Here is a 15,132-nt window from a genome sequence, read left to right on the forward strand (position 1 = left end):
AAGGTAGGAAGAAGAGCTGAGAATCAGCAGCAGTCTAGTTATTTCTTTCAGCTTTGCCTGGAAAATCAACAAGTTCTTTTACCTTCCTGCTAAAGGAAATCACGTTTGTTTGGTGGCATGTCTGGCGGCACGACGAGCTGAGGCTGCGGGGGAGGGGTGACAACAGGGGAGGGGCCAGGGGCTAGCCTCCCTGGCTGGGAGCTCAAGGGCCAGGCAGGATGGTCCCACGGGCTGGATATGGCCCGTGGGCCATAGTTTGCCCACCTCTGCTCTAAAGCCCATTACTATGCTCTTGAGACATCCACATGCCTTCTTCAATGGCACATGCAATAATTACTCCAAGTAAAAAAACAGCCAGTGCAAACTTTGTCCAATAAACCAGGATGAGATTTTTGGATAATCAAATCGAGGTAAATTTAAGGAGGGAACTCAAGTCCAGCATTCAATTAAACAAAAAAGAGAGAACCTGCCAAGAAATTATTCAAATGGAAGGAAGACCTGCAACTAACAAGAGATTCATGCAGAGAAAACACTTGCTATCCAACCCCAAGTCCCTCAAATATCCTAGTCCTCAAAGAAAAGGAAAGAGAGAGAACAAATCGACCTCTCAAGGGAGTATAAACTAGCCCTTTGTCTGCAATAGGCTTCCATTGTTGGTCCCACTGCTGAATGGTATCGGTGGTTGCAATGGTGAGACATTTTAGAGCAAAAGTGTAGCGTAAACAACTTAGGGCAGTGAGTCTTGCTGCAATGGTTAGAGCCAGGAATAACGTGCAAATATTTTGTAGGGTCTGTCACATAGCTCTACAAATGCAGCTGAGCCCTGATCATTATGAATCCTGCCATCCTAGTCTTTGTTCTACCCTTGGCAGAGACTTGATTTTTTTCAGTATAGAAAAATTCATTCAAGGCTAGGACTCTGACTTAATTGAATTGCTGTCTATGCCAATTTGGACTTGAGACTACTCAGATACTAGGCTCCTTTGCTTTCCCCATGATTAGAGATAACGAAGAATACCCTACAAATAGCGACACTTACCGGGAAGTGTACTGGGCAATGTGAGTCGATGAACTCATTCACAGGCACCTCTACAAGGCAGGTCTTCCAAGAATGATTTTCTGGTGCTAGCCAGCATTGACCGACATGATAACATAACCCCAGTGAGCACTTCTACTGAAGGTGCTTCTAAAAGTCAAGGAAGGTAAAGAGGCTGCCAACCTCTGGGCCACCAAACTCTTTCCTGTGATTTCCCTCCTGCGTTTCGAGGCATTCCAACTTCCCCAGACTCAGTTTGGCTTGTGCCTTTCCAAGACGACTCTGTTTTCTAATGTCATTTTAAATGATCAAGGAGCTGCCAGATAAGGGGAGGTGGAAGAGGCAGGCAGCCGCCTCTGCCACAGAAAAGAACAGGTCCTGAGAGTAAGACGAGAAAAGAATGATGAGTAGAAAGAAAAATCTTGAAATGAATCTAAAGAGAAATTAATCCTCCGAAGTACAGGAGTGCAGATGTATAAGGTTTGGTAATATCCTACAGGAGTGGTGACAAAATGGGAAGATGGATATTTCATCAGTTTAGGGGCCATATTGATCAATATTTCACTCATGTATGTTCCATTTTATGCTACTATTCTTAATTGACATGTGCAATGTGTAGCTGGCCAAATATTCATCCAAAAGCAATAAAAATATGAAGCCATTCACTGTGTAGGTCTCAGTGTGGACTATACATGATGATTAACATCCTATTAATTAAAGATCACCCTCTTTCAGCCAGGATAGGCTGCACAGGGGCTAGCTGAATTCACACGATGGGAATGGAGAATTATTCTGAGCACTGTCTGGTGGACCATGCAGAAGGGCACTGGTGTTACCAGTTCTCTGACTCCCTGAACGCTGCTGTTTCTCTGATCAGCTCTGCTGCTTGGGCCATTGTGCACTCTTAAGAGAAAGAGGAACAATTATGAATCTTCACATGTTCCTGTTCTTTATCAACCACTCCTGTTTTTGGTTTTCCTCACTTACCCAATACACAGGGAGGTGATAGTGAGAACCACATGAAACCCATCAGTTTGTCTGGGTCACGCAAACAGGTTTTTTTATGTTGATCCAAGTGAATTGCCCACCTCATGATAACCTGGGGAAACTGCAAACACAAGATTTGCATAGCTGTCATGCATTTGCATTTGCCGAGGCTTTCTTTGGACAACAAACAGAAGTTTCCAGATCACAGGCCCTGGTTCTCATAGGGGACTTCAATCACCCTGACATTGGCTGGGAGAGCAATACAGCAGTGCACAGACAATCCAGGAAGTTTTTGGAGAGTGTTGGGGACAACTTCCTGGTGCAAGTACTGGAGGAACCAACCAGGGGCCATTCTCCTCTTGACCTGCTGCTCACAAAAAGGGAAGAATTGGTAGGGGAAGTAGAAGTGGGTGGCTACCTGGGCAGCAGTGACCATGAGATAGTCGAGTTCAGGATCCTGATGAAAGGAAGGAAGGAGAGCAGCAGAATATGGACCCTAGACTTCAGAAAAGCAGACTTTGACTCCCTCAGGGAGCTGATGGGCAGGATCCCCTGGGAGGCTAATATGAGTGGGAAAGGAGTCCAGGAGAGCTGACTGTATTTTAAAGAAACCTTATTGAGAGCACAGGAACAAACCATCTCAATGTGCAGAAAGAATAGCAAATATGGCTTAAACACAAAAAGGAAGCTCACAAGAAGTGGAAACGAGGATAGATGACTAGGGAGGAGTATAAAAAATATTGCTCGAGCATGCAGAGGTGTAATCAGGAAGGCCAAAGCACAATTGGAGTTGCAGCTAGCAAGGGATGTGACGGGTAACAAGAAGGGTTTCTACAGGTATGTTAGCAACAAGAAGGTGGTCAGAGAAAGTGTGGGACCCTCACTGAATGGGGGAGGCAACTTAGTGACAGATGATGTGGAAAAAGCTGAAGTACTCAATGCTTTTTTTGCCTCGGTCTTCACAGACAAGGTCAGCTCCCAGACTGCTGCACTGAACAACACTGTATGGGGAGGAGGTGAGCAGCCCTCAGTGGTGAAAGAACAGATTAAGGACTATTTAGAAAAGCTGGACATGCCAAAGTCCATGCATCCGGATCTAATGCATCCGAGGGTGCTGAGGGAGTTGGCTGATGTGATTGCAGGTCCATTGGCCATTATCTTTGAAAACTCATGGCGATTGGGGGAGGTCCTGGACGATTAGAAAAAGGCAAATATAGTGCCCATCTTTAAAAACTGGAAGAAGGAGAATCTGGGGAATGACAGACTGGTCAGCCTCACCTCAGTCCCTGGAAAAATCATGGAGCAGGTCCTCAAGGAATCCATTTTGAAGCACTTGGAGGAGAGGAAGGTGATCAGGAACAGTCAACAGGGATTCACCAAGGGCAAGTCATGCCTGACCAACCTGATTGCCTTCTATGATGAGATAACTGGCTCTGTGGATATGGGGAAAGCAGTGGACGTGATATACCTTCACTTTAGCAAAACTTTTGATATGGTCTCCCACAATATTCTTGCCAGCAAGTTAAAGAAGTGTGGATTGGATGAAGGGACTATAAGGTGGTATAGCGAGGCGGTGTGGTGCCCCACCACCCCGCCGAGGGAAGAACCTCCACAGACACCAAAGTGGGCGGAGCCAGTGGATCCTGCGCCCGCCCCCCAGAGGTCAAGGCGCAGGACAGGAAGTAGAAAAGCCCAACCCCGGAGCTCAGCAGCCGGAGAGACCAGATGCCCGTGGCCTGGATCCGGCTTGGGAGACCTAGGCAAGCCGCGGCCAACCTGAGGACTGGCCGGACCAGCCAATGCCTGACGCTGATCGATGCCGAGAGGAGTGGCCAAGCCTGCCCCTCGCCGCTGACCCAGAGGAGTGGCCAAGCCTACCCCTCGCCGGCGACCCAGAGGAGTGGCCAAGCCTACCCCTCGCCGGCGACCCAGAGGAGCCCATGGTGCTGGAACCCTCCGAGGACACCACCCTGACCCAAGTACCCTAGGAGGGGGAGTCCGGCAGTAGCCCGGGGGCAGCCGACCCCAGTCTGGCTGCAGCACTGCCAGAGCCCATGTCCGTGTGTTGCGGCCAGGATCCCCACTGACACAGCAGCGGGTCCTCAATCGCTGCTAGGGCCCCGGGCTGGGACGCAATGGAGTGGGTGGGCCTGCGTCCCCCCTGCCACCCACCTTGCGGGTGGCCGTCTCCCCCTCCCCCTGGTCACTCAAAGCCAGGAGCCCGGGCTTATATTGACTGTTTGCTCAGCCCCTGCCTGAGGGCCCGAGCCCCTGACTGTTTCTTTGCTGCCCCGCCCTGACCCAGGGCCTGGGCTTATATCGAACTGCTTGCGGCACCCAGCCTGAAGGCCTGGGCCGTAGATTGGGTATTCCCCAACCCAGCCAAGAGTGTAGTGAGGCGGTGTGGCGCCCCACCATCCCGCTGAGGGACGAGCCCCGGCTGAGTTCCCTTACAAGTGGATAGAAAGCTGGCTAGATCATCAGGCTTAATGGTAGTGATCAATGGCTTGATGTCTAGTTGGCAGCCGGTATCGAGCAGAGTGCCCCAAGGGTTGGTCCTGGGGACGGTTTTGTTCAACATCTTCATTAATGATCCAGATGATGGGATGGATTGCACCCTCAGCAAGTTCGTGGATGACACTATGCTATGGGGAGAGGTAGATATGCTGGAGGGTAGGGATAGGGTCCAGAGTTACCTAGATCAGTGTTTCCCAAACTTGGGATGCCGCTTTTTCAGGGAAAGCCCCTGGTGGGTGGGGCAGGTTTGTTTACCTGCCGTGTCCGCAGGTTCGGCCAATCACGGCTCCCACTGGCGGTGGTTCGCCGCTGCAGGCCAATGGGGGTTGCGGGAAGCGGCCCAGGCCGAGAGGCATACTGGCTGCTGCTTCCCACAGCCCCCACTGGCCTGGAGCGACGAACCGCGGCCAGTGGGAGCCGCGATCGGCCGAACCTGCGGACGCGGCAGGTAAACAAACCTGCCCCACCCGCCAGGGGCTTTCCCTGAACAAGCGGCGTCCCAAGTGTGGGAAACACTGACCTAGACAAATTGGAGGATTGGGCCAAAAGAAATCTGATGAGGTTCAACAAGGACAAGTGCAGAGTCCTGCACTTAGGACGGAAGAATCCCATGCACTGCTACAGGCTGGGGACTGACTGGCTAAGCGGCAGTTCTGCAGAAAAGGACCTGGGGATTACAGTGGATGAAAAGCTGGATATGAGTCAGCAGTGTGCCCTTGTTGCCCAGAAGGCTAATGGCATATTGGGCTGCATTAGTAGGAGCACTGCCAGCAGATCGAGGGAAGTGATCATTCCCCTCTATTGGGCACTGGTGAGGCCCCATCTGGAGTATTGAGTCCAGTTTGGGCCCCCACTACAGAAAGGATGTGGTCAAATTTGGAGAGAGTCCAGCGGAGGGCAATGAAAATGGTGAGGGGGCTGGGGCACATGGCTTATGAGGAGAGGCTGGGGTTCCAAAGAGAATGGAGCTTGGCTGTTCTGAATGCTGGCAGATTACAGAACAAGGAGCAATGGTCTCAAATTGCAGTGGGGGAGGTCTAGGTTGGATATTAGGAAACACTATTTCACTAGGAGGGTGGTGAAGCACTGGAATGGGTTACCTTGGGAGGTGGTGGAATCTCCATCCTTAGAGGTTTTTAAGGCCTGGCTTGACAAAGCCCTGGCTGGAATGATTTAGTTGGTGTTGGTCCTGCTTTGAGCAGGGGGTTGGAGTAGATGACCTCCTGAGGTTTCTTCCAACCCTAATCTTCTATGATTCTTCTATGTGAAACCATAAATCACCCTGGATCTGCTGGAGACTGGGCCCAGACTTGCTCAAACGTTTTGGCAACTCCGGCAAATTTCTCCAAGACCGTAGTCCAAGATTTGAATTTGCATTACAACCACAAACCAGGCAGATGTCACAGGGTCTCAGCCTTAATTGCAAAGGTGTTTCACAGCTCTATTAATAAAGCATTGTGCTGGGAATAATATTTAAGAAAGCATGAATTTTACATGTATATTAATGTCATTGTAATAAAATAATATGTTTAAATTTTCATTCAGAGAAAATTCCAGCATTCAGGTTAAAAATATTACACACATGGAGAATGAGGGAGTTACCTGCATTTTTTTAATGAACATCTTATGCACCTGACTTTATCTGTTTTCTATTATCCTGTCTCACTGCAAAGAGTTTACTCAAAGGATGCTGGTAGGGAGGAAAACAAACAGCAAATGCAACAATGGCAAAGATAAAATACAGTTGGAGAATAGGTAAGGTCCTGGAGGAAACAATGGTCATGGTGCGATCATTATTTTTATGTGTATTACCATAGTACCTAGGAGTCCCAGTCAGAAGAAAGATACAGTCTCTGCCCCAGAGAACTTACAATTTAACTGGGGAATGCTCCTGCCTGGCTCCAGCAAGGCTAGCAAGGTCTAGTCTTCCCAGGCCCAAAAACAGGATCAAAGGGGATACTAAAACTATAAAGATCCTGGTCTAGGGAGGAAGTGGGTTGAGTGGGCAGTGGTGGCTGAAGAGGAGTCTCTGACCCAGAGACAGAGAAAGCTGCAGGGGTCTGTCACTCCATGCCTCGAAGTAGGATGGTCTGGCCTCAGTGGAACTTATCCAACGCTGGCAAGGAGAGAATAAAGTGTAGGAAGGAGCCAGGTGGCCACTGAGAGTCCCAGAGTAGTTGGACTGCAAGGGGAAGTGAGAGCGGGGAAGTGTCATCTGAAGGGTGTACTCAAGAGGGACTAAAAGGGGTCTAAAGTGCAGCTCGCCCTAGAATTGTGACAATGCAAGTAAAGCTGACGTGTTTGAAGATTCACAGAAAGGAAAGGCACAAAGGCTGCGAACACAGTCAAACTGAAATGCTCTTTTGAACTGGAGAGAATTTTTGCAGACTTTTCTCCCCACTCTTCCTTTATCTCTTCTCATATTCATATTCTTAGCAGGCCATTGGGATTCTTTGACTGCTTTAGTAATGCCACCATTTCTACCTACCTCGGACAGATATGGTCTGAGTAGCTACGATAGGATCCAGTGATCCTGACCCAGGTCTCTTAGCATCACACAGGACTGGGCTAAAACTACATGAAGTGCTTGATTGCAGACTCATGAATATCATTTCTTTCAGTGGGCTTTGGATCAGTCACAACGTTACTGCAGTGTTTACAGTAGATGGATATGCAGGAGCACTTCTCTTATTAGTTTTGTGTGCTTAAACGGGTTATACTTCGAAAAATGACAAGAATGACATTATGGTTTCAATATTTAGTCTCGCTCAATAACTGCGGATCTCAGGTTGGTATTTCATCCATTCCAGGTCAACACATTGTTTGCTTTCCTTCCTGATTCATCCCTCATTAACTGAGTACAAGTAGGACCTAAAAAGCATGTATGTAATGATTCTTTAACAAAGGTCTGTGGAACCTTTTTAATGTTATAGCCACTAGATGTCTCTATTGAGGTAATTATGTGCTGAAGTTCTTAATGTCTTGATCTATCCATGCATGTTTACAGTGGGCAAGAGAAAAGACCAACATGACCCCTCTTAACTGACACCCTCCCACCCTTAAAAAACAAAAAGACATCTAAAAAATATCATCACTTAAATGAATCCAGAAAGTAGCAAAACTCAAGGAGCATCTTCTCTGCAGCTTGCCTGGGCAGGTCCTATCTATCTTTCCCTCTTCTAATCTATTCACTGTCAGTTTTATGGTGGCACAGCCAAGAGTCCTGAGATTTTAGAGACAATCGAGAGGGCCTGAGAAATACCCCGCAAACAAGAGCCTCTTGTCAAAAGTATAAAGAAACTGCGGCCGTAATTGCAGAACTGACTAATGTTGGGGAAGCTTAAAATCTGGATCTGAATTCTATGTCTAGCCAAAAGTCTGATTCTGGAATTCAGTTGGCTCAATGAGATACTGATGCTAACGGTAAGCGTCCTTATATCCCCACTCTCTCTCCAGACCCTACACATGCAAATAAAATGCTCTAGATCAGGTGTGGTGCAGATCTTACATCTTTGGGTCTCAGGTAGTTTCTGCTTTTGTCTGTACCTGTCTAATATATTCACCCAAAAATTGTCTGGATCACTAAAAACTGTAGGAGCTTTTTTCGTTTTGTTGTTGTTTTTGGATGAGTGTGAAATGCTGTGATGGGTTGACTTGCAGAGGAGAAAACATGTAGCAATATTTCCCGTTCCTGAGATCTATTCTGCCTGACACGAAAGAATAGGTTATGTGGCTATACAGCTATTGTTTCAAAAGTCAAAGTTAATATAGCCCTAGACTGGATTAATTTCTCCAGAGGCTCCTGACAACCAGGTGTGTCTCCAGACCTGTCTCTTGCCCACTAGAACCCCACTTCTCAGTGTGATGGTGGGTCCCTTGCCCACCTCCATCGTTGAAGCTGTCAAAATGAACAAGGGGGTTTAATGACTACAGTCTTCTAGACATCTGTCAGTCAGTCTGTGAGAGCTGCATTGCCATCAGAATACCAGCAGACTCTGATTCTATTCAGTTCACTTTCATGACAAGAACTGGCCATGCCCTATGGAGTACAAGGTCTGAACAGCCCCCTAAGGCTGCATGTAAATACATCTGTGTGGGTGAAAATGGAAAGAAGGAGGAAAAATTCCATGTTCAGCAGTTCCAGTGAGAGTTGGGATCTGTATGGCACATTGCCAGCTGGTGGACCCTATAGGTCTCTAATAGGAAGTAGGCGAGAGAGAGAGATGGAGACAGACAGAGGTTAGGGGTTCAGACACCAAAGTGATTCAGTTCATCCATTTTGTTGTCAGTGTAACTGGGGTGAGGCAAAAGAGCATTTCACTGAAACTTGAGATTCCATGCTCCATGGGGAGTTCTATACTCAGGCTTCTGGGTACTACATGAAGAAACCCCCATTGCTAACAACCACAGAACTACAGTCTTGTATGATTAAATCCCATGATCAGAAACTCTAAAATTCAGTTTAATGAAGCTCCCTTATTATGGTCCCATGCTCGATGCAGTTCTATACTGGGGTGGAAAACAAACATTGACCTGCTTCCATGGCAAAGTTTCCAAAGGACTCTTTAAAAAGAGACTTGTCAAATATATTTGAGACTTGACTGCCCTCTTTACAATGCAAAAGCTTAACAAGCCAATTTAACATTTCATATGGAAGCACTCAAAAGTCGAGTTTGTCCCTAGCAGAAAAGGGTTTAAAATTTTAAGCAACTTGTGCTAATTAACTGCCATTGCCTATTGGCAATCTTGATCAGGTTTAATTCAAGAGACTTGTTTTCAAATGTAAAATAACAGGAGGTCACAGAACTAACAGGCTGTCAAGAGTAGATATGCTGCATTAAAAACCTGGCCTTTCCCCAAGAACATTTCCATTTGGATATTAATATAGTCTCCGGATAAACTGGATCAGAAATTGCCTGGAATAAGCTTCTCCCCTCTCACCCTGAAATTTGTTTTCCTGGAATTTGGCTGAACATTAGAGACACAAAAGTATGATAAGTTTTTTATAGAGGGAATTAAAAAAATAATTAGTTAATTAGGTTCATGTTGACATTAATGAAAATACTAAACACTGATGCAAGCTGCAAAATTTAGATACAGATTCAGATCTGCACTCCACAAAAGTTTGAGAATATTCGTTTCTGGGTTTTTGTTTGGGCCAGTCTCTAGAACATGCTATGTGCAATTAGTGATGGATAAACCTCCAATAGCTTTAGTGGTTTAGATAGACCGAGGAATTTAGATGCTCATCTGAATCTTTTGGTCCTGGACAGAACTGGAGAAATGGAAATCGCACAAAATCAGGCTCTTGTGTGGAATTTTCGGGTCACCTCTTTGATTCCCAGGTAACACTGAGGGCTGGCGTAGGGCTGGGCTGAATCAGCTGAGAAAGGAACAGTGGATCCATGACTGTGTACTTCATATGAGCAGGAATAGACTGCTTGTATCTGGGTACAACCCTTCGGAACAAAACGTACGTAACATCATAACTTCTAAGCTACAAGCTCTTTTTAGGTTCTTCAAGACTTTTTGATTTTTTAATTCACTTTTTAATCTTTTAACCCTTCAATTCTCCCAAGAAGACTACCTCTCTTCTCGTTCATATTAGATGTCTTTTTATTCGACAATGGACCATATTCTCAGCTGCTGTAAATTGGCTTAGTTCCGTTGACTTCAGTGGAGTCACGCCAGTTTACTCCAGCTGAAGATTGGCCTTTTTCATACGTCAGCTTTGCTAAGTTATTAAAGATGCATCTACTTTGTTCGTACAATGATAGCTTAAAGCCCCCTAGTTTTAGGTTCTAAAGTTCCAATCCGCAAATAAGAAAGTGTAATTAGCTGAAATCTTTGTTATCCTTGTAGCAGAAGGTACCCTCTGAGTTATACAGTAGGCACAGTTATATTAATAGAATAGCTGAGAATTCCCCCCGTCTGTTCTTTTTCCTGTGATATTCCTGCTGTCAACTACTTGAGAGAGTGACCGATGTAAGACTTAAAGTAGCCACTGTACAACTACACTAAACTGATTGCACTTAACGTGTACCTGTATCTACGAGATCTGCCAAAATCTGCTTTTCTAACCACATGATGCAACATTACACCTTGTATTTTGCTCTAACACACAGACAGAACCTACGTGGTGCAAGCGTCACCATCCAATGCAACCATGCAATCTTATTCCTGTTATCCCTGTGCTCTGTTCCCTACCACACTGGTGTATTAGTAATCATAGCTCATCGAGCAACCACTTCAAGTCTTAGATTGTAATCACTTCCAGCCGGAGACTCTTGTCTGTTGATGTGTCATGAACCTTCCAAATAATAAGCAGTCAGCGCAAACCCCAGACACGGTCATTTCTGTGACCACTAACTGGATTGCTTACCTCAGTGACAACAAAACTTCTTTTCCCACATGGCACTACCTTGTACCACTTGTCATGCAGCACGTCCATGAAGCCGTGGGACTTGTATTGGCTTATCAGCTCAGATATATTTGAGGTCAGTGGAGAATTTGGGGGAAGGCCAATGCCATATCCTAGGAGAAAATACAAATACAAGGTTTTATCGTTTGGTTGGTGTTGGTTGTCTATGAGTAGTTGGTAGCAACACATCCTTTTCAGGTATCTGTGTGGCACAGCGAGGTACTGTGCTTTGCTCTGGGGTCCAAAAACCAGGTCCAAGGCTGTGTATTGGCTCATCTCTAATGTGAAGGGGTCCAAACCCAAATGAGATTTCACAATGCAAAACAGGGTCATGCAAACAGCATTTGTGCACACAAAATTACTCATGCAAATGACTAGGCCTGCAAAAACAAATGTGCACAATTAGAAGCCAAAGAAGTTCAACACAGTGATACTGCAACATGCATGTGAGCATTTTCTGAATGCCTTCATTTCAGAAACACAGTCTCTTCTATGCATTTGCTATGGGCCTCAGTTTCATCTATACCCAGACCTATTTACATCACTCTGGCAATGTAAAAGGGCCTTCAAGTGGGGATAAAGTCCAAGCTGGGCTGGCATGATATTTACCAAAGGTGGTTTTTTACCAGGTAAAATCATTGTTTTGACCATCCTGGGGAAAAAAAAGTTAGTCCCATTTTAAGGCATTTTCTATTTTAAAAATTGCTTGGTTAACGCACACCACATTACGCTTAGTTTTAGTTAAAAATTCAAATTGTGGTTAAATAAGGCAATATATTCATAGATTAATTTAGGGTTGTACAAATGAAAAATAAAACTGCAGTGGGCGTGATGCTAATATATATAATTATAACATTGAACGTCGGAACGTCCGTGTATGTTTTGGTTTGGTATTTTCTCAAGGAAGTTATACATGTCTTGACTCAAATGTCAGTTTCCACTATCGTATAAATAAAAGTCAAAAAACCATTCGATTATATGAAAATGGCAGCAGTGCAGAGCTGTAGGCTTGAAGCATTAAGCAACCAGAAGCATGCGAGAGTTGCAGACCGGATCATTTCATCATAAAGCGTTCTGTAGCAGAAGACCGATTTTGATGTAGTGGCTAGACCGAGACTATTCCTCAGTTTTGAATGGATGTATCCGAAGTTTGAAAAGATTTGTTCTACGCTTGCTGAACTTGATGGACACTGATGCAATTATTTTTCCTGATTTAAGCCAGTATTTTCCACTGCCCCTTCCTAAACTAGTTTTTCCACAGGAAATTGCCATCCCTGACTCCAACGACTTTGAAGCCACTTCACACTGCCAGAGCAGCACAAGGTGGCCTTAGTGTAAATTGGAATCTGGCCCTATATTTCTTGATTAGAAGGCATCTAGTACAGGTGCAGACAAGTATTTGGACTCTGCAATGGAAAATTGTGTAATATTTACTGAATTATTTAAAAAATGTACTGAGATTTGTGAGATTTTATTGCAATAAGATTTTATTGCTATACCTCACAATAGCTCAATACCCCGTGGGCCTGATTCTCATTCCCACTGACTAAGGCAATGTCTACACCCACAGCTGGGAGCTGTGATTCCCAGCTCAGTTAGACATACAGATGCTAGCTCTGCTCAAGCTGATGCGTGTGTATATCAACCCAAACCGGGAATTACACCTCCCAGCTCCAGTGTAAACATAGCATAAAATTCTGCTCTGGCCATGGAAAGGGACTTTAAACAGGCACCCATGTATTTTATTTCCACTTGAAGGTCCTTTTACACTTCCAGAGTGCTGTAAAAAATCCTTGGTGCAAATGAGAAACAGACTCAATAATTCTATTTATTGAATGCCACATCTTAGAAAAAACAACCCTGTTTTTTTTATTTTTAAAATAGCCTAATTTGTACACATGAAGCATGCAGTTGTGCACATTACAAGGTGCGTATGCAGTTACTTGTTTAATTTGCCAGCAGGAAATTACCAATTGCCTGTACAACTACTCTTTTGACATATGCAGCTCCATGGTTTTTGGGTTGCAGCTTGGATGCACACTTTTTAAAGTGTAGCCTCTTCTCACAAATACTGTACCAAAAATGTTTTTTGGACAGAGATGGAGATGCAAACTGAACACCAGCAGGAAGACTGCAGCCCCAGTGGCTTGCTACACAATGAAGCGAGGTAGCATTGTGGTGGGTATACAGCTGTCAAATGATGGCACCTTTGTTGTCTGTTTCAGAGTAGCAGCCGTTTTAGTCTATATCCGTAAAAAGAAAAGGAGGACTTGTGGCACCTTAGAGACTAACCAACTTATTAGAGCAGAAGCTTTTGTGAGCTACAGCTCACTTCATCGGATGCATGCGGTGGAAAACAATTACAACTACAATACCCACCTGCTGAAGTGAAGAAACAGACAGACAGAGCCAGAAGAGTACCCAGAAGTCACCTATTACAGGACAGGCCCAACAAAGAAAATAACAGAACGCCACAAGCCAACCAGCCCCCAACTAAAACCTCTCCAACGCATCATCAAGGATCTACAAGGATCCTGAAGGACGACCCATCACTCTCACAGATCTTGGGAGACAGGCCAGTCCTTGCTTACAGACAGCCCCCCAACCTGAAGCAAATACTCACCAGCAACCACACACCACACAACAGAACCACTAACCCAGGAACCTATCCTTGCAACAAAGCCCGTTGCCAACGGTGCCCACATATCTATTCAGGGGACACCATCACAGGGCCTAATAACATCAGCCACACTATCAGAGGCTCGTTCACCTGCACATCTACCAATGTGATATATGCCATCATGTGCCAGCCCAGCAATGCCCCTCTGCCATGTACATTGGCCAACTGGACAGTCTCTACGTAAAAGAATAAACGGACACAAATCAGACATCAAGAATTATAACATTCAAAAACCTGTCGGAGAACACTTCAATCTCTTTGGTCACTCGATTACAGACCTAAAAGTGGCAATTCTTCAACAAAAAAACTTCAGAAACAGACTCCAATGAGAGGCTGCTGAATTGGAATTAATTTGCAAACTGGTTACAATTAACTTAGGCTTGAATAAAGACTGGGAGTGGATGGGTCATTACACAAAGTAAAACTATTTCCCCTTGTTTATTTCCCCTCCTACTGTTCTTGTAAACTGCTGGAAATGGCCCACCTTGATTACCACTACAAAAGGTCCCCCCCGCCCCACTCTCCTGCTGGTAATAGCTCACCTTTCCTGATCACTCTTATTCATAGTTTCATAGATATTTAGGTCAGAAGGGACCATTATGATCATCTAGTCTGACCACAGAATTTCACCCACCGCTCCTGCAAAAAACCTCTCACCTATGTCTGAGCTATTGAAGTCCTCAAATCGTGGTTTAAAGACTTCAAGGAGCAGAGAATCCTCCAGCAAGTGACCCGTGCCCCATGCTACAGAGGAAGGCGAAAAACCTCCAGGGCCTCTTCCAATCTGCCCTGGAGGAAAATTCCTTCCTGACCCCAAATATGGCCATCAGCTAAACCCTGAGCACATGGGCAAGATTCATCAGCCAGGTACTACAGAAAATTCTTTCCTGGGTAACTCGGATCCCACCCCATCTAATATCCCATCACAGGCCATTGGGCCTATTTACCATGAATATTTAATTACCAAAACCATGTTATCCCATCATACCATCTCCTCCATAAACCTACCGAGTTTAATCTTAAAGCCAGATAGATCTTTTGCCCCCACTGCTTCCCTTGGAAGTCCGTTCCAAATCTTCACTCCTCTGATGGTTAGAAACCTTCATCTAATTTCTAGTCTAAATTTCCTGGTGGCCAGTTTATATCCATTTGTTCTTGTGTCCACATTGGTACTGAGCTTAAATAATTCCTCTCCCTCTCCGGTATTTATCCCTCTGATATATTTATAGAGAGCAATCATATCTCCCCTCAACCTTCTTTTAGTTAGGCTAAACAAGCCAAGCTCCTTCCATCATTCTTGTTACAGTCTGTATGGTAACACCCATAGTTTTATGTTCTCTGTGTATACAAAATCTCCCCACTATATTTTCCACTGTATGCATCTGATGAAGTGAGCTGTAGCTCACAAAAGCTTATGCTGTAATAAATGTGTTAGTCTCTAAGGTGCCACAAGTCCTCCTTTTGTTATCTGTGTATTGCACCTTACATTTC

At 45.1% G+C, this 15,132-nt stretch overlaps 1 protein-coding gene across 3 annotated transcripts in view; it reads right to left on the reverse strand.

Annotated features, from left to right (window-relative positions):
* Positions 1-15,132, reverse strand: part of GRIN3A (glutamate ionotropic receptor NMDA type subunit 3A) — a 95,858-nt gene that overhangs the window by 11,150 nt on the left and 69,576 nt on the right. For all 3 annotated transcript variants that reach the window (XM_074953553.1, XM_074953554.1, XM_074953555.1), the window contains one exon: positions 10,923-11,074. In XM_074953553.1, coding sequence (XP_074809654.1) covers positions 10,923-11,074 — 152 coding nt within the window. The remainder of the gene's footprint in view (positions 1-10,922; positions 11,075-15,132) is intronic.

The sequence above is a fragment of the Natator depressus genome, chromosome 5 (genome assembly GCF_965152275.1).
Source record: "Natator depressus isolate rNatDep1 chromosome 5, rNatDep2.hap1, whole genome shotgun sequence".
Taxonomy (NCBI): Eukaryota; Metazoa; Chordata; order Testudines; family Cheloniidae; genus Natator; species Natator depressus.